We start from the raw sequence: 21,033 nt of genomic DNA, 5'->3' as shown, positions 1-21,033 counted from the left end.
GCCTGGATTAATACATGATTTTCATGATTTTCAAAGTTTCTTTAACCCTCCTTTGGATGATCCAATTACCATGCAGGTTAATGCCAGTGATAGCCGCGGAAAGGCCGACTCTAAAATTGTTAAAGGAATTGGTGGAAATACGTCGAATTCTATAAAAGAACTTGTCAGCAATGAAGCTTTGAGTGTTAACATGGATCGGTTGGTCTTGTTTGGCTAGAGCTTTGTAGAAATCATAGTTAGCAAAAACTGAAAAATACGCCGTTTAAAACTCGTTTTAATGGTTTGTCGTTTAAAACTCTGTTTAAAACTTTTCCAGTAAAACAACTCCGTTTTTAAGGAAAATGTTTTAAACACATTTAAAACCTGTTTTAAATGTATGAAACATGTTTTTTGGACAACTTTCCAACTTTTCCCCTGCTAAAAAAAGGGCGGCCCAGTGCACGAGGCTCCCGCCATTGCGGGGTCTGGGGAGGGCTATATGTACACAGCCTTACCCCTGCTTTGCAGAGAGGCTGTTTCTGTGACTCGAACCCGTGTCCACTAGGTCACAATGCAGAGAGTCTGTTTCCGTGACTCCAACTTTTCCCCTACCATATTTTGTAAATTACAAAATTTTAAATGCATTTTTTGTGTGTTTCCGTTGTTTTGACTACGTTTTTTTTTTTTGAACCAGAACCGTATTATACTCAATTTTTTGCCGTCCTATTTTATTGCCAATTCACGTTTTGCTGACTATCGTAGAAATAGACTAGAGAATACGTTGATGTTATTTTTCCTCAGTACTGGTTCACTCTAATCACAGGACAAAGCATCCAAAAGCTGTTTTAATAATGGATGAGGTTGATGGTATGTCTGCTGGAGATAGAGGTGGAGTAGCTGATCTTATTGCTAGCATCAAGATTTCCAAAATTCCTATCATTTGTATCTGTAATGACCGCTACAGTCAGAAACTGAAAAGTCTTGTCAACTACTGCATGCCTTTCAACTTCAGGAAACCTACAAAACAACAGGTTCTTTGTTTTCCAATTTAGTTCTCGTACTTTTCTTTGTCCGAGTTGTCTACTCTATATCGTCATCTATGGAAATAAATTTCACTTTGCATTCTTTGTCTGATGGCTATTTCACATACATATTACATGGTTGTCCCTGACTCCCACCTAACACTGCGCTACAACGGTGATGGATGGAGAGTCTTTTATACCCATTGTATAATTGTCGACCGCATTATATTGCTTCGACATTCCGTGGTTCCACCGGGCATGTCGGTGTGCCTTAGGTTTGTTTTCTCGATAGGTTAGTTGGGTTGAACCGGTTGAACCCATAACCTCATGGTTGTGACACAAAGCATCATCCTGAGATATGGGCTCAAGCCCTCTATTTTTTTATTACATTACTCCTTCCAGCTTCTGATCCTGTACTCCCAGTCCTGAGCTACGGGACAGTTATCTGCAATAAATTGAACTTATTGCGATAACATACATAATCATTCAATGCAGCATTGGGATAAATCTAATTTATATTGATATATACGTATATGTATTTATATATTATTGCTACAATATTGCAATAGTCATTTTGCTTATTAATTCTACATTGTTTTCTGAGAAATCTCAATTATATTGAAAATGAATTCTACTTTTACATAAAGTGATATTCTTTATTTCGTGTTACTATTAAACATTCTAGACATGTTTAAACATGTTTTATAACCTAAACAATTTACCAATTAGGTAATCTCTGAATACTAGATAACTTAATAACTTACAGTAGATAAACTTTATTAATAAGTGCTTCAACATAGCTAAGAAATCTAAAGATATGAAAACTCCAAGGGTTTTATTTTTTCTCTGGATATTCATTTTCTTACTTTTTTGTATTATTTACTGTACTATAATATCCGGATAAAAATTTGAAATTTTTATCTATCCTGATAATTTCTTGGACTTGTAAATTCTCGGGATAATAGTTGCCACTTATCTACAGAGTGTCCTATCCATGCAATGGGACTCCCATGGCCTCCTCGCTAATTCGATAAACGAGATTGACTTCATATCTCATCATGATGGTTGGACTATAAATTTTCGGGTCATCTGTTTCATTCTTCCGGTAATCAGAGCACCTTCTGCAACCAACTTCCACCTTTGGTGTGGAAACCCTCCATTCCTTGAGTAAAAATGGACTCTTTATCAAAACTGACACTATACTTGTACTGAAAATTCTCAGCTCCCTTTGTGACTAAAATTTAAGTTGGATCCATTTATTTCCATGGTGGCAGAATCTCAGGTGAGAAGTTGAAGTGCCAAATTCCTAATATTTGAAGACCAAACAGGTCTTGGATGTAGGCAGGGTTCTGGGAGCAAGAGTCCTCAGTCCACCCCACTAGGAAATCCCCACTCCTTCTAGGAATCTGTATTTTCTTGATTGAGAGTTGGGAAACTCATCCTTTGTGAGACCAGTCTTCCATCTGCATGACATCCCATTCTTCAAATTCAGAATGGAGAGAAATCCTCCACGGTTACTGACCTCACATGATTTGTGATATCTTTGTGTCATGTTCTCCATCTCTTTGGACGTGACCTCCTTTCCCTGGTTGTCATCAGTTATCCGAAAGACCTCTCTATATATCCACCTCCTTGCATTCTGGAATCTACTGTAACTTTCACAATCTCCCTTCCATGACTGGCTGTAGTCCCAGAACTAAAATCACGGAGGCCGTCATTGTACTGCCATTAGACCAACAGGAATTGCAGGGTTGCCGTCTTCATAATGTTAAAATGCAGAAATATCTCATCTGAAAGATGCATAGTAATAGGAGTATCATTATCGTGCAGTGAAATCGATTACAAAAAATGAACTATTAAGTCCAGAGCTCTTTATCATGTCAGTATTAATTTAACGAGTTGTTATAAAAAAGGCGCACAAATTTTCTTTGGTGTTTCATCATTCAAACTGTTTATCTGCTAGGCCTTGCTATGGATGGGTCAATCTCCCCCATGAAACCATTTACCTGCTAGGCCTTACCATATGAACCTTTTGATTTGTGGAGGATTTCCTAATGAGTGTAGAGTGTTTGTTTTATAATACCTAACCGTCCATTCAAATGCCACAAACTGGACAGTTAGCGTCTTCTCTTTGGGAAGAATTTTGGCTCACGACTCATTCCTAGAAAGACCTAGCATCTGAATGGTTTGAATCATTGAACAAGCGGCCTCATCTGTTAGGTCATTTTTTGTAGAAAAATATGGGCATCTATTGTATAACATTTCTATTTTAACTGTTCAGTAAAATGGTAACCTTCTTCATCAAAATGGAGGGGAAAGAAAAAGTGACCACAATGTGTCGACCCAAAAATTTGATAGCTGGGAAGAACAATCTTTGAACAAAAAGGTCATGCCTCAGTGGCAGCCATCTATTTAGGGTTCACTTCCCCATGGATGGGAACAGTCAACAGACTAAGCAAAACATCTCAAATATCCGTGATAGTCTTGTTAGGGAGACTGTATGTCCCTGGCTTGTCGCTAGGATGTATAGAGTCCTGTTATACAACAAAGCCTTTTGGTAGGATGGCAGGCTATAACCTTAAATTGTGAAGAAGAGCTTCTCTTTCTTCCACAGTCACACAAGTGTCTGCCTGGAAAATATAAGCAGTCACCATCTCACCATTGTGAAATGCACTTATGAGCTCAAAGGGTTCTTATTCTTTATTTTCTGCCATCCTAGTTGGTTTGCCATGCAATTTCCACTTCTAAACTTTGTCATTTTAAACGAAGCAGGAGGAGGTCCCTTACCAATTTAAGGTCTTACCTTTCTTGTTCGCTGTTATTACATGCCTTATCAAATTAAAGCTCTTACCTTTCTTGTTCGCTGTTATTACATGCGGTTGTAGACTTGTAGATAATCAGTCCCTTGTTGCTGTTAGGTTGGGTGACATATCTGTATTTAATGAAAATTTTCTGATTGTATAAATTGTGTTGCTCAGCTATTTGACTTAATAATGGATATGTGAAGCTGCTAATGGTAAATGTTTGTTCTTTGAATAGATGGCCAAGAGGCTGCTACAAGTTGCAAATGCAGAAGGCCTTCAAGTTAATGAGGTACACCATTCAAAAATTAAAAAAAAAAAAGTTATTCCTTTCCTATGTGAGCTGTTCACATCTGTTGTACTATAAATATTCTAAATTTTTTTTTTAATAGAAATTAATGGTTTTTAATTTGCCTACGTAATGTGGCGATTACTGTGAATTTGCACAGGGTGCAATTTATTTCTTTTTTTGTTGTATTTATTGAGTTCTAATGATCTCTGGAATTTTTTATATGATTTTTGATATGGTCTACATAACCATCTTAAGAAGATGAAAAAACAAAAATCGTACAATATTTTGTGTGCCATCCTTTCTGCTCATATCTGGCCATTCTTTCTTGTTTAATAGACCGATAAAATAGCATCTAAGTCTATTTATCTCTTTCCTGCTGTCTTTTTGTCGCACATTTATGTTTTGATTTTCCTTCATTGCTGTACTTCTTAAATAGGTTGCACTTGAGGAGCTTGCAGACAGAGTTAATGGAGACATGCGTATGGCACTAAATCAATTGCAGTATATGAGTCTTTCAATGTCAGTCATCAAATATGATGACATAAGGGAACGCCTTCTCAGCAGTGCAAAGGATGAAGACATTTCACCCTTCACAGCCGTTGACAAGTATTAACTATTTTTCTCTTTATCTACTTCTCTTGGATGCTGTCACCTGGTTTCATTTTGTTTATGCAATTCTTCATATCCTTACGAAGGTTTTAAATGTCAGTTTCGGTGTCGGTTTCAGCCACCACCAAAAACGAAATATGGAAATTTTGGCCGAAATGATGTAAAATTTTGACAAAAAATTTCCACCGAAGTGTATAAAATTTCGGTGTAAACCTTTATTGAAAATAAGGGTGAAAAATGAGAAATTTCGGGGAAATCATGTAAAAATCCAATTCAATGTACTTTTGGTTTCAGTCCGAACCGAAACCGAAACATTTTGGCTGAAATTCCGGATTTCGGCTGAAATTTAAAACTATGATCCTTACCATGCTTATACTTATTGTGTATTCCAACATGCGAAGTAGTTTTGTTTAAAGTGAGTTATATCCTTCCAAAATCACTCGGCAATTCATACTTAGCTTTTGCAATCTTGCAAGTTGTTATGGTTCTTCGTCCACATATTTTATTTTTCATCTTTGTAGCATTCCAGTTTCCTACAATTATTTTTGGAGAAGAAAACAAGATTCCATAGTGGGGAAGACTTGTCCCCACACTAAGAATAACCCTGCTTATACACTTCTCTACTAACACTGGAAACAAAATAATAATTCTTCTATGTATTTCTTCGATAACTTGAGCAAGTCTCTATGGGACTGGACATTAACACAATGCAGGTTTTTTTTTTTTCCAACAACGATAAAATCCCGGGTTTAGAAGTAAATATAAACTCCGGAAAATCAAATAATCATCTAGCCAAAGAATTCATTCATTTTTTTTCCCAGTTTCCACTACAGTGATGAAATTCTCTCACTGTCAAATTTATGCTTTGTCTGGCAACCAGGAATATTGTTCACGGTAAATTAGTGTCTTCAAGGGGTGAGAGGGGTCGTGCGGGTGGGAGAAGGAGAGAGATGTGAGAGAGCCGATTGCAATGAGTGTGGGAAGTGGCTAAAAATCAAGAATAATCAATCGGATTCTGAGTAGAGTTTTTTGTTTCCTGTATTTTGTTTCCTGTATTTTGTTTCCTGATTTTTAGCCACTTTACCTGCAAACCCCTCTCTCACCACTTGGAGACACCAATTTATCATGAAGAAAAATTCATGGTAGCTAAACATGTCGCTATTGATTTAAACAATCCGAAAATTTCAACTGATAAGATGAGCGTTACTAGATCTCAAGGTGAACAGAATAACACCATCCATGGGGCCTCAAGATTTGCTCCCTCAAGATTAAAGTAGGTCGAGTTTTATTTCAAAATCCAAATTTTGGGGTAACACCACAAGAAAGAAGGTTATAAATGGCCTCGGAAACTCTTCAAAACCTCAGGACTAGTCTCCACCCTCGTTGTATCGTAAGAGAACTCGATGTTAAAAAAAAACAGAGAAAAAGAAAAAACACTAACATCCTTTTTTTGGAAACACAAATATCTTTTTTTCATGAGAATTGGGGGCATATAGATGGGTGTCATGGTTGGGATTGTTGGAATGATTGAGGGTTGTTTTGGGTTGATGATGATTGAGGGAACATGGCAAGGAGGTGGGATATCACACGACTGAAAATATTGTGGCGAATGATGGGTGTGTGATGATGAATATATAGTGGATTGAATGATGAGTGGAGGAAATAAATAATTGATGGAATGTCAAATCCATCTTACCTACTTAGGTTCTTTGTCTACTAGTAGACTATAGTCATCATTGTATTCATCTCAAATACCATATTAGAAAATGAGTTTGAAATGAAATGTTGAAGATCGAGTCTTCATACAATTTGCTCCACAAATCTTGAATCAATCTCCTCGTTGATGATCCTTGATGAGATTTCGGAAGTGCAATCTACTCTAATAGACCACTCTTTTGATAAACTCTTTTTATAGATAACTCTGATTGACGATCCATTTTTTTTTGGTTGGAAATTCGATTTGAAGAGTTATCCGTCGATGTATTATGTGCTCTAGTTTGATGAGAACACTTCCAGAATTCGATCACTACTTGCCCAAATTTTCTGGACCACTGATTTCTCGAAGTACCTTGTTGTAAAGAGAAATTGTTGGCCACACACCAGGACACTCATCTTCAACCTCCAAGGACGAACCGTGCTCTGATACTAGGCAAAAGGTTGATGGTCGAAGCTACAAATGGAAGATCACTTTGATTCGAGAGTCGAAGCTAAGTTTCTATAGATTGAAACTTAGAAAGCTAGGGTTGGATTCCAGTCCAATCTGCCTCAAGGTGAATCCACACTTTAATGTAAACAAAGCAACATAATTTAATTTGATCTTTGCTACCGGGACCATTCTTTATCACACTTCTCTTTCTTCGAAGAAGATTGGATATCACAAAACTTCGTTTAGAACTTAAACTCTTCTCTTTCTCCATTTCACTCCTAGTGTTTGGGTCTGTGTGACCGATGGAAAACTGGTGGGATGATACCCCATCAGATGATTGTATAAGCAAGATGATAGATTATAGAAAAGAGTGGAAAACTAGGATAAATTCAATTGGATCAGGTATAATTTTTATTAATCAAAATAGCTCTATTACAAAGGAAAAGTCCAGCCATATATATAAGCTTTTACATGAGATTAATTGCTAAGCATCCTAGAAAATATTAAGGACTAGGATGAATTCATTGGAATTCTTGATTGGATCAGATATAATTTTTATTAATCAAAATTGCCCTATTACAAAGGAAAAGTCTTGCCATATATATATATATATATGAGAAAAGGGTTCCTGCGCTCGAGTGCTGGAAACAGGGGTGGGGCCACATTGGGGGTGGGGGGTGGGGGGGGGGGGGGGCGGAGGATGTGGCGCTCACAGAACATAGGGGGCCCACTTTGTTTGGATGATCCAAAGCATTCATTTGATAGGCCCTCACATAGATAGGGTGCCCACAAAAAATCAGGTCGATAGGATCATCCTAACCCTTCCATTTGTGGAGGTTTAGATTTATGGAGGTTTATACCCATCCATTTTAACCTCCACAAATGGAAGGGTTAGGATGATCCTATGAAGTTGATTTTTTGTGGGCACCCTATCTATGTGAGGGCCTATCAAATGAATGCTTTGGATCATCCAAACAAAGTGGGCCCCCTATGTTTTGTGAGCGCCACCTCATATAAGGTAGCGCTAGTGCCACCTCAGGAACCCTTCTCTCTCTCTCTCTCTCTATATATATATATATATATATATATATATATATATATATATCCTTTTACAAGAGATTATTTTCTAAACAACTTCCTAGAAAATGTTAAGGACTAACACCTAAACCCTAGACAAATTATAAAAACTAAGAAAACATTAATTCATTGTTGCATGGCTTGCACAAAACTCTAATTCCCCATGCACATACAACTTCTGAAATGCATTTAAGGCCAATTCCTAAAAAGCCATGGACTTATGGAAGACCATAACTCATAAGATGCAGGAAACTGGAAAAGTAGCGTGGGAGCCCTTGTAGCTGTTGACCACTGATGGAGAATCCTAAAAATGCCGTTCACTTTCCTCGTATTCTCAATTCAATCCTTCCCTCGTATTTTTTCAATGATAACATTACCTTTTATGTGACCAATATTAATATAGGACAGCACTCCCTCTCTTCCTTTATGCTAGGGTGTCAATAATATGGTCTTTGCCTACATCACAACTTCAGGCACTCAACATTGACGTGCCACAACATTCGTGCTCCTTTGTGTCTCTCTCCCTTTATGCATGGTGTCAATATCATGGTCTTTGCCTACATCACAACTTCAGTACTCAACATTGATGTGCCACAGCATTCGTGCTCCTTAGTGTTTGGTCCATTAATATACAAGTCAGTATAATTTTTCTCCACAACAAACATTAGTTCAGAAGACAGTGATACTGAGCCAATCTTCTTTCACTTCCAGTATTGGGGTCACCAAAATACATCTCACTATCAGTGGGGTGTCATCTTCCTTGTCAAGGTCTTCATCAATAGTCAGTGTTTCCTTATTAATCCCACTACTTAGATTAATCATTAGATCCAAAGCTCTTGTATTAACAATTAACAGTCCCCATAGATTTTTGGTAGCCTAATCAGTCACTGTCACTATTTTTTTTAAGGATAACTTTATTAGAAAGAATTACAAATTTACATTGGTGGGCAGATGCTGCCCATAATACATATTTGCAAGACTAACCCCTGATTCTGCTAATTTATTCGCCAGCTTATTTATTATAGCTTGACTAATAATTATGTCAATATTCCAAAAAAAAGAATGGTTTTATTAGGGAAGGTGGTAAATCTAGTGGTCCCTTGACTGCCAGAGTTAGCAGATTTTGTTCTGATTTCTTGAAGATTTCTTTTGAAGATCAATTTCAAACTTTTCTAGAACCTAGGACTAGGAGATGCTCTTCGTATATGCTCCAATGCACTCCTTTTTAGGTAGGCTTAAGTATCTTTTATGTTTTTTTGGAGCATGAGATCCATCTTTCGAAACCTCTAAATATATTAATTAAAAGTTAATTTTTTCTAAAATATAGAGGAGTTAAGTAGGTACATTTTTTAAGCTTAATTAGTTGAATTTACAAGTAAATAGTTACTCTCTTAAAATGGCTCCCCTTATGCTCCGTTTGGATGCCGGAATTTTTTTGGTTCTTGGGACTTTTGTGGAACAAAAAACTTCCTGGGAGATTGGTGGGGAAAAAAAATTCCCTGGAAGTATCCCGGTAAAATAAAAATCCCATGCTTGGTTGACCGGACTATGTTGGGGAAAAAAAAATCCAGGTAAAATAAAAATCCCTTGCTTTGTTTGGTTGCTTGAACTGTTGTGAAGAAAAAAGTTCTTCTTTTGGTTATTTTGGTTCCTCGGATTTCGTGCAGGATTATTTTGGTTCCTGGGATCTTTTTTTTCCAGCTTTGGGTTTCGTGCGGGGTTATTTTGGTTCATAGGATTCTTTTGTGCCCACTATATAACTAGCAACCAAATGTGGGTTTCCTTCGGAAATTCCACAAAAGTCCCAAGAACCAAAAAAATTCCGGCATCCAAATGGACAAATGATGAAAAAATAAAATATTTATGAAATTAAAACCAAGCTTTTACGGCCAAAGAGAGGTCCCTCTATCAAATGCGTAAGAAATCAAAAGCAAGTTTTTTTTGGGAAAGTGGTGTTGGAGACTACTTCTATTTAATCTTGATGATGCCCAGAATTATTTACGCCTAATACCCAAGTCAAGGAGGCCGCTTGTATTGCTTTTCCTGGCGTGAAAATGGAAACACATGCATTCACAAAACTTTATAAAATATTTAAGATTTATCTAGGCATTGTTTCAACCATCTTTTTCAGGCGTGATAAATTGTGAGGTTTTCACTTTAGCAGAGAATTTTCCTACCAGTTCGGGGTCCCTATCGGTCAAATCCAAGGTTTTAAATTTTGGTTCGGTCACCATGAAAATGGAAACATATGCACATGGTAGATTTTAAAGTTGAAACTTCATGAAATGGTAAAATCAGCACAAATACACACGTAAAAACCATCATATAAGCAAGACAACCTTCCATTATGGTTTAACAACATCAATCAACTAGTGATATGTGCTGTCACACATGTATTATTTTTCAGTACATACAACAATTCACATGTAATTGATATAAATATGTATACATAATGCACACATCACATTTCACATGCAATTTATATGAATATAATTATGTAACACACTGATACAATATACCGTTAATGCCTTACGGTTTTGGTTTCGGCATGCGTTTTGATTTCAATGTGTATTTCAGTGGGGATGAAAACAGAAACATTTCGGTCGTTTCGTGTCAGTTTCGGTGGATTTTTTTTTTTTTTTGAAAATGTGGAAAATTAAAACCATACTTAAATCATTTTACACTTCAGCTATGGTCAGCGTGGATTCTGGTGTCCCGTTTATTTGGGACTTTATTCCCTCCCCAAGGGCTGGTTTTCTTTTGGCTAACCATTCAAGGGAGAACTCCTAGGGATGAACTCCAAATCAGGAGTATAGTTCACTCGAGAGATCATGTCTGCTGTTGTAATCCCTCGGAGACCCCAACCCATTTAATCATCCACTGCAATTGGTCCCCCAGATTTGGTAATTTTTTATTATTTACTTCTCATCTAGCTGCAATCTATTAGAATTTGCTAACATAAGAGAATATTGGCAATTGTGGCACCATCCTTTTGTTAAAAAAAGCAGTTTCTAATGATATTTCAGCACCAGCAATTAAATTACACAGATTATATTTTGTCGAGTGTTTTCTTTTCCTTGGTTGTCTGGACTATCTAGAATGAAAGAAACTCTTGTGTCTTCGATGGAATCAGTAAAAACACTAGTAGAATCGTAAATGAAATAATTGTAGAAGTGATAGATTGGTCCTCAAAATATACTTTTTAAAGGACTTTACTCTTTAATTCTTTGATGGAATCAGTAAAAACACTAGTAGAATCGTAAATGAAATAATTGTAGAAGTGATAAATCGTTCCTCAAAATATAATCTTTTCAAGGGCTTTATAATTCCTTCGATTTCTGGCAAGAGATGGTGTTCACGCATCTTACGTTTCTACTACCAGGATGTCTGGAGAGACACCCAAAAAGGGAACTAGCTAAGTTTCTTTTGACCCAAATGTCCCCGAAAGAAAGCCAGTTATGATGGTGGCTAATGTCAACTGTATGGCTTCAGAATTTAGGAGGCAGAAAACACCTCCGAAAAAGGAAATGAGAAATTGTCTGACAGGACATTTCAACCCTATTGAACACTTTCAACCCATGAATCTCTTGATTTAATCCTCACAAGTTCGAATACTTTTGTTTACAGCTCTTCTAACATGTTATGCCTTCAAACAAGGATTAGAGCTTTGGTACTCCTTTGACCCTAAGGGATTTCATCAAGTATTGCTAGAAAATCAAATAGTTGGTATTGAACCTACTTTGGGTGAAAAAGGAAAATGAATCTCTAAACTACTTGTATTGACCAAACTGACCTTACAACCTATATAATACACGTTACAACATAAGGTACTATGGGCTTTTAGAGGTCCTATCAAAGTGGCGGACCCCAATGAGGCAGAAGTACGCGCCGTACATCATGGAATTAAATTGCTTCAAAATGTAGACCTAAATAAAGTATTCGTCGAAGAGTACTTCATGGAATTAAATTGCTTCAAAATGTAGTCCTAAATAAAGTATTCGTCGAAGGTGACTTTGTTAACGTCATTAGGTGGTTAAGAAGGTCGAAGGCAACTCCATGGAGATTCTTTTCATTGTTTGATGAGATTCAGGATATGATAGGGATGTCAGCTATTTCTTTCAACCATGTAAAGAGGTCGGCAAATGGGGAGGCGGATAAATTGGCCAGAGATGGTGTTTCTGGGAAGAGCGTTGAATTTTTTGATTTTCTTCCCCCCTAGTTTTCTTCTTTTCTCATCCGTTTGATATTCCTCTCTATTGTATCATACTTTTGTATTTGTGGGATCGTCTTGATCCTTTTGGTTTCAATATATTATCTTTACCATTCAAAAAAAAAAAAAACACGTTAACACTGATTGCATTAATGTTGAAATGGAATAGGTGACATAAGTTGTTAAAGTTTGTAGATTGATATATGATAGTGCTAATTAATTCATTTTTTTTTATTTAGGTTATTTGGATATAATGGGGGGAAGCTGCGGATGGATGAGAGAATTGATCTGAGCATGTGTGATCTTGACTTGGTGCCTCTCATTGTTCAGGTTTGTTCTTTATATTTTTGTCTTACATATAAATTATTGTATGCTGGCAATAACCTTCATATGAGCTTTTTTCTTCATTTAGTTTAGCTTTCACAATTTGAGAATTTTCTTTCTAGGCGTCTCATAACATGTGGAATTTTATCTCTCTCACTCCAGTACAGTCTTGATTGTGGAGTCTGGGATTGGTATATGAAATACCGTCTCCGAGTTACGATCAATTCTAAAGTCGTTTGTTTTTCTTGGAAATTCTTTTCTAGCTGATTCTTTAATGTATAAGCAGGAGTGCCTGCAGATATTTGAGATTTAGAATGTGATGAATAATATCCTTCTTATTTGGATGAAGCTGGAGATGTGACACTGTTCTGAAAAACGATTTGAGTGGCTTGAAAGCCAAGAAGCATCTATTAACTGTAACAACCCAAAACCGGATCGGGTCGCTACTAGCAAAAGAGACGACTAAAAATCACAGACGAGACCAAGCCCAATTCAAAGCAAAGACCCATTTAAAATTAAACTAGCAATCTTATTCCATTAATCAACTGTCTATTACATCATCCAATTAAAACTATCACTACTATCATAAGCAAACCATCAACTGAAAATCTGAAATAAATCCCTAACCAAATCCATAAACTAAAACTCAATGTCTGACAAATGAAGTAAAAACAACTACTAAATATGACGACTTCGTCATTCCAAAACTCTATGAAGACTCTTCCCCATCTTATAGGTTTCTTTATTTGCAAAGGCCCCGTCCTCTTCACCTACAAAACCTGTAGTAAACTGAATCAGAGCAAGCTCACTTAGCGGCTCACACAATCAGAGTAAAAAAAAATGAGATTGCATTATAATAATATTTATTATGAAAAATGAACTGGCATAAACAATACAATTAATAAATAAGCATGAAAACGAAAGTAACAGTATGAATGCATATAAAAGAAATATCACAAGTCATGGTATATATAAATATACTGCTATCCAAGTTATGGTATATATAAATATTTCACAATCCAGGTCATGGTATATATAAATATACTGCAACCCAAGTCAGGGTATATATAAATATACCGCAATCCAATTGCCACAAAATAATTATTTCCAACAATTATTTTAACAGTTCTAAAATATAGATATTGGGAGGCAAGAACGTCATCCAATGAAACATGATTATAATACCAAAATCATTCTCGAAACCATTATTACATGAGTCAACTATCACTTGCCTTAGTATTTTGAATTTTTGAGAGTAAGATGAAGTGAAGGCTTCTAAGTATCAATCACAAACGAACTTGTAAAGATTAATGTCAAGGGTGTCATTCCAATAGTTTAAGTGCTAATGATTCCTCCCCAAACTGATTTATTCGTCTCAACCTTTTAGTTTTCACTTGTAAAATCTATTTCCAAGCTACTCCTCGTATAAACCTATGTATAGCCTATTATACTTAAAAGCCACCTTTCATAACTATATCGTATTTATTGTTTTTCCTTATAAAGATTCACAAACGCTTTGAAATATAAATTTCTAACTGCTGATTTTTCAAAGATCATACACAGAAATCTATCCATGTCACACACATGGTTTATTTCTCATAAAAATAGTCATAATTTGACTTGGTTATTATATATAGTTAAGGTCTTCATACCTTACATAATCTATATAGTATATACTATATATAATACATATAAGTGCTGATTTTTTTGAAAGATTAATGTTGAAGAATCAAAACTTCACCAAAGAGGACTGTTTTTATAAAAATAGTTGATTTATAAGTCAAAACACGCTTACAAGTAATGTTTTCCCAAGAAAGCATTGTCCTATTATGATAATAATACTTGTAAGGGGCTGTTTTTGTTAAAAAACAGTCGATCTATTGTTTTAAAAACGCACGCATAGTGCTGATGTTCCCACAAAACAGTTGATACATGATATTTATTCAACTTATATAAATCTGATTTTAAAAAACAATCCTTATAATTAGTATCTAACCTTTCTAGGTGCTGATTTTGGTGAAAATCAGCCCTTTAAGGCTTATATAACATACATACGTATCATATATTTCATGAAAAATAACACTTATATATTATATAATAAATACATGAAGGAGTCTTTACAAAACAGCCCACACATCTCACTGCTGTGTGCTGATTTTATTGAAAAACAGTGATAAAAACCTATGGAAATCACAAGCATGGTCTTAAGCTTTCAAAAACAATCCCTTAAAAATTTGAGATTACTCCAAACAATGTTTTATGCATGGAAAATATGATATCTATATAGGTTTAGATCAAATAACTTAAGGGCCCGTTTGGATGCCGAGAAGATTTTGATTTGGATTTCTCACATTTGCAGCCCATTTTGCGTTGTGATTTGGATCCAAATCCAATCCTTGGATTTCCAAATCAGTGACTGACAATAAAAAAAATCAGATTTCCAAATATGCTGTGGAATAAGTAATTGGAAATCCACAGATCTGACAGTTTCCTTCACCCTCTTTGCTCCTCAACCCCTCCCGTCCAGTAGGAAGTACCCCATTCCTTCCCTCTCTCTCTCTCTCTCTCTCTCTCTCTCTCTCTCTCTCAACATGAGCTGGCGGATCAATTCATTTCGTATTCAAAACTCAATTCCAAATCCAAACACAAAATATGAGGTATCCAAACGGGCCATAAAAGAAAAACCGAAAACAAGGTTCTTGATTAAAAAGAAAGCCAACAAATCAATAAAACATAACTAGAAACCCTAATTAGAATAAATCAGAAACAAATAAAAGCAACCACACCTATTTCGAACAAGAAATACAAAAAACGGGTTTTTCGGGCACTTATTCGAAGACGAAAAATCGAAGCGAAGATCAAAGTATCAAACCCTAGATCTTCTTCTTCCTTTTCTCTCTTTTCTTCTTCTCCTTTCCTCTCTTTTTTTCTCTCTTTTCTTTTCTTTCCCTTCCTTCTTCCTTTCTCTTTTTCTCTCTTTCTTCCTCTCTCCCTCTCTGTTTTTTGCCTGGGCATGCACAAGTGGGTTTGAAAACCCACGATTTGGGTTTTTAATACCCCCTTTGATTTGTGTTATGAGTTGTTTCTTATTTAGTTTGTTATTCTTAGTTTGTTTCTATTCTAATTCTTTCATTAATAGCAAGAGTCCGAGTTATTTGAAACTTCTTTAAGGGGTATAAATTATCAGCTTAGAAACTAACTTCAGTTCTTATAGTTTTTAAAATCAACTAGTGCGGCCCATTGGGCGTGCGCACACTCCCAAAAATTGGGCGTGCGTATGGTCACTTTGAATTGGAAAATGGGTTTTCCAATATTAGTTTTTATTACTTCCTATTTTATTTCATGGGCACAAATCTGATTACAGATTTTCCCCAGTTTAAGTTATTTTTCATGAAAATTTGTTTCCGAGGAAAATTTTACTCTTATAAGTCATTTAATATTTTTTATAGAAGGCTTACAAGAGCCATAAACCCTAAAACAACAAAAAATGGCATAATAAGACAAATCCTGTCATAAGGCCCCACCTTAACGGAAAAAGGCCCATAACTTCGCCAAATCACGTCTAAATCGCGCGATCTTGGGTCCGTTGGGTAGATAATGAATATCCTATCTAACGGAGCCTAGATCACGCCGAACGGACATGATTTGATGTCCCAAACATGTGATATAATAAAAGTGATGAAAATACACTAAGAGCCGTCGATCTTCCGACCGAAGTTGTTGATCGGACGATCTACGGTCTAAATTAAAAATTAAGATAGCTAATGCCGACCCTTAGTGGGGTCGGGCATTACAATAACTTTGTCAATGAAATAAGAAAGTTGACATATATAATGACTGCTTTTTATATTTATATACATGATCTAGATATCTGAAATAGCATAAATTATATATAGTACTGAATTTATGTTATAAAGGTGGAGTATTTGCTCTTGGAAGGTGGTGATGGGAGTAGGAGAATATGGATACAGCATAAAAAATTCAGCAATACTATTAATCTGTCTAGACCCCCCCCCCCCCCCCCCCCCCCCCCCCCCCCGCGGGAAAAAAAAGAGGCACACGCTCTGTTCGTTGGAATCAGGCTTAAAGAATGGAGATAGTCACACCTCATTTGATAGGCATTTGGTATAAAAGCCAACTTGTTCTTTAGGGGCAACACATGGAGGTTTTATGTCAACTAATTCAACTCTCTTTGTTTCGACGTGGTAATAGATCTTACTGTACTTTCCTCTTTATGGTGCACTGAATTAAAGTTGATCCCAGTTGCTCATTAGTTGTCAATGCAGGTACTTTATGAAGTGTAAGATTGTTGAATATCTTTCTGAACTTTGCTAGCCAAACACTCATAGTACTACAGCCAACTTTTTCTTCTGTTCTCGAAGCAAATTTACTTCTTATCTACATAATGTGAGGTTTGTTAATTAGGCCATGTTAGCTCAGTTTTGAATGAACCAGTGACGAGGAGTCATTGTTTACAGGTAATGATGTTAACTGCGGAAATTTGCTAAAACTGGGTGATATCATTCAAAAAAAGTTAAAAAAAGAAACGGAAACTGGACGATGTTCCGTCTGAATTATTTCTTTTGATGCTAACTTAGGACTGGCTATTGAATCTACTTCCCTTCATGAAATGAAATTCACATACACTGTGATTAATTTATCTACTTTCATTAGTGAATCGAAATCCATCTGCACAGCATTTTGGAGTTTCCTATGAGATTTGCGAATTACTAACATATCCCACAATGACCTAGCTGTGCAAAATTAACATAAATGAATGAACTATGATGCAATTTACTCTTCAGACATCAGTAATTTAAAGTCATGGAGTTTTTGTCATGCTACGCCAGGAAAACTATATCAATTATCGTCCAAGTTCTGTCGGTAAGGATGATAATGGAGTCAAGCGAATGAACTTTCTTGCCCGTGCTGCAGAGTCTATTGGAGATGGGGATATAATTAATGTACAGATTCGAAGATATCGGCAGTGGCAACTATCTCAAAGTAGTTCATTTGCATCTTGCATAACTCCGTATGTTGCTTGAGTTCAGCACTTAAGAAGCCTTTTTTAAGGATGCTTTTCATTCTCTACATACTAAAAAAGTCTGATTTTTTTTTTCCCGTTTTTGACAGTGCTGCTTTAATGCATGGCCAAAGGGAGATCCTTGAACAGGTAATTGACACTCATTTCTCACCAGTTTAAGCCTTCTTTTAGACTTCCAGTGTGTTATTTCTGGAATTCCTTTATCTGCTTATTACTTTAGTTTCTCTAAAATTATCTGACATTGATTTTCAGCACTCCTTATTCTTTAATCCATAGAAATGTGGTATCACACATAAATTGTTGGTTATAAATTATGTGCATCAGTAACTTTTACCTGAAAATCCTTTATTTGGAATACAGAAGTGATATGAATTATTCTCTCTGGGTCTTTCTTGCATTAAATAGTCAGATTGATGCAGGTAAGCGTCGTTGCTGCGTGCAACCTCAATTGGGTTGGTCAAGCGAAGAAAAGGAAAAAGAAAGAACAATGAAGCAAAGTCTCAAGCATGGTCCTCGAAAGGAAAGTGGTGACAAACAGACAACACCTCTCTAATGAATCTGCCCTTGTTTAAGGAATCCACATTTCCATTGGCCAATAGATTCACGTGATGGAAACACATTGTCCGCCCCTTGATGTGGTCGAAAACCTCCTCCATCACATCCGAGAATCTTCAAGTGTAATCTTTACCATCTTTTACCCAACTGATGATAGAGGGAGTTACCCTAAACAGTCAAGAAGCCAAAAATCACACTCAATGAGAAAGAACTGACTGTTCAGAGCTAGGACTTCCTCTGCATTGCAGTGGATCACCCAAAAGGGCTCTGAAAATACCACCAATCCCAGTCGGTTTGGGTTTCATAAATTGGAACCACCACAATTAGGGGCCGTATCACTGCCGAGGCGGGCGATCCTGTGGGGAGTGGCTATTTCTAACAAAGTCCCAAACAGCTTGGTGGTTAATCTTAGGGAAATCGTTGAACTTGCTCCCGCCCATTCTCCTTCGCACCATAAAAGAGAAGATAATTTGGCAGATGGCATACAAGTCCCTTTGAAGACCCTTATCTTCCTCTCCTTTCAAACCATCCAAAGAGTAGCATCTATGGTAAGGTTCCAAAGGGTCGTAACGTTAGTTGTAAATTTCGTTTTGTTTGCTGTTTCGTTTTGGCGACCGGAGTGGAACGTTTCTGTCATTTCGTTTCGATTTTGTTCGAAACATTTCGCTCCTCTTAAGACATGGGAATTTCTTTTTATGGTTAAAAAATATGGAAAAATCCAAAAAAATCAGAAATTGTTAAAAAAATGTACGAACCAAATATGTAAAAGATCCAATATTTACTTAAAGGAAAATCACTGTCATATGAAATGCTTGTGTTTACCAGTGTGTTGATCCGTGCTTGACAAGATGAAAAATTTTTAGAGACCAAATTATGAGATTTTTTTACCGGACTTTTGAGATTTAATAATGTTGGGACGTGATAGAATTTATGAAATTTTAAAATTGAAAAAATACTCCATCATTTGGAAGTTTAGAATCAAGGTTAATTGGAACGGGGTTCCTTCCGGTATGTGGTACGGGAGCGGGTACGCGGTATGATGGTAGCCCGGTATGCGGTACGATGAGCGTAAGCTAAGTCGGTTCGCTATTTCGGATCGCGGGTCGGTCTGGAGCGCTGATCCTGGTTGGTATGGTACTCTATATATAATTTCATATATTTTTATAAGAAAATCATTCTTTTAGTCCATAGTCCATACTAAAGACATTGTAAGACCCTAGCCACTCATTTTATTAGGCCTGGTTTAATGCCATGACATGCAAGTGCATAAATGGCCACCATGATGAGTAGTTGTGGCGATGGCTCACTTTCTTTTTTCCTTTTCAGAAAACAAGGAAAATAAAAGAAAAGTTGAAGGTAGGAATAGCTTCTCATGTTTTCTTTTCAGAATTAATTCTATTAATAAGTTTTCCTTCAGCAAAATGTGGTATCAACCACATTGCAAGCAACATAACATAGGGCTTTGCTTGCTAGAGCCGGCTTATTATTTCTCTGGCAGAAAATTAAAATTAAAAACACACAATATTCTTTTGAGAATGCAGGTGTAGGTAAAATATATTTTCTTCCTCGCAAGAGCGAAAATGGTATTTCATTGATAAATGACTTTTGACAGCTGTTTAAAAAAGAGGTTCCAATATCAATAGGCTTGTGTTTGGCTTAGTGTTTTTAAGTGGCTTTATTCCTTCCAGAGTTTCCCTTCTCTTTCATCTCTTACGCCTTTTACAATCTCTCTCTCTCTCTCTCTCTGCAAAGCAAGGAAGCTAGGAAGGATGTTTTACAATACTACATGGATTGTATTTTCAGAGGTGATCTTCAATGAAAGTTTATTTCGGAACAAGTTTCTTTTTTGTTTTTTGCCTCCAATCGATACGATTAGATTAAGATTAAAGCTGGAAGGATTGAGGTGGAAGGCCAAGAATATCAGAGCCTGGGATCCTATAGTCAAAAGGATTGAGAGAAGATTGGATACTTGGAAACGAAATCTTGTTTCTTGAGGTGGAAGGGTAACTTTAATTAAAGCTGTTTTGGTGAATATCCCTATATACCAGCTTTCCATTATCAAGTGCCCTACGAGTATTGTGAAGCGCATTGAGAAAGTTCAAAGAAGGTTTTTATGGGGAGGTTCAGGAGATAAAAGGGTTTCACATTAGTAACGTGGGAAGATGTTTGCAAACCTTTGAAAGGAGGTGATCTGGGAATCAGGAGAATTAAGGAAGTAAACTACTCTCTCTTGGGAAAATGGTTGTGGAGATTTGGTGAATAACTAGCACTGCTGTGGGCAAAGGTCATTGAAAGCAAATCTGGGGCGAATTGGGTCATTAGGAGTCCAAAGATATATTCAGGAAACCTGGGGTGTTAGTTTGGCGTGACATATTGCGTATAAACATCGATTTAATCAAGGTATTGGTTCTAGAGTCTATACGGGAGACATAATTAATTTGTTGGCATGATATTTGGTGCTCTCATTCTCCCTTAAAGATCTTATTTCCCGCCTTGTTCTCTGTTGCTTCCCAAAAGGATGCTGTGGTTCAAGATTGTTTTGAAAGGAGTGAAGACAGGGTGATCTGGGTCCCATCTTTTAGAAGAAATTTTTTTGACAGGGACCTTGCTGAGGTGCCTAGATTTTTTGAGTTGCTAGAGAGTTGTTATATCAGCCTAGCCGGGGAGGATATGAGGGTATGGATTTGGGATTCTGCTGGGGTATTTTCAGTCAAATCTTTTTACAGTTCTCTAATGCCTAGCCCTATATTCTCGATTGAAGCAAAAGTATGGAAAATCCATGCGCCCCCATCGGTCTGCACTTTCAGCTGGGTGACAGTTAAAAGTCGGATCCAAACGATTGACTTCCTAAGGCAGAGGGGGATGTTGATAGTGGATCATTGTGCATTGTGCATAGGCGCAAGAGAACCAGTGGATCATTTATTTATTCACCGCAGAGTCGCCAGGGAAGTATGGAGTAGTATCCTTCTCAGGT

General features: G+C 36.6%; 1 protein-coding gene across 1 annotated transcript in view; it reads left to right on the top strand.

The window, feature by feature from the left end:
• The window catches only part of RFC1 (replication factor C1), a 41,615-nt gene that overhangs the window by 4,343 nt on the left and 16,239 nt on the right, over nt 1-21,033 (top strand). Inside the window, exons 10-16 of the mRNA XM_077389211.1 lie at nt 77-198; nt 803-1,010; nt 4,041-4,094; nt 4,531-4,700; nt 12,376-12,466; nt 17,311-17,492; nt 17,594-17,633. Coding sequence (XP_077245326.1) covers nt 77-198; nt 803-1,010; nt 4,041-4,094; nt 4,531-4,700; nt 12,376-12,466; nt 17,311-17,492; nt 17,594-17,633 — 867 coding nt within the window. The remainder of the gene's footprint in view (nt 1-76; nt 199-802; nt 1,011-4,040; nt 4,095-4,530; nt 4,701-12,375; nt 12,467-17,310; nt 17,493-17,593; nt 17,634-21,033) is intronic.

The sequence above is a fragment of the Tasmannia lanceolata genome, unplaced genomic scaffold (genome assembly GCF_043159265.1).
Source record: "Tasmannia lanceolata isolate RefF3 unplaced genomic scaffold, GAP_Taslan_0.1 ptg000008l, whole genome shotgun sequence".
In the NCBI taxonomy this organism is placed as follows: Eukaryota; Viridiplantae; Streptophyta; class Magnoliopsida; order Canellales; family Winteraceae; genus Tasmannia; species Tasmannia lanceolata.
This window is presented reverse-complemented; position numbering and strand designations above follow the sequence as displayed.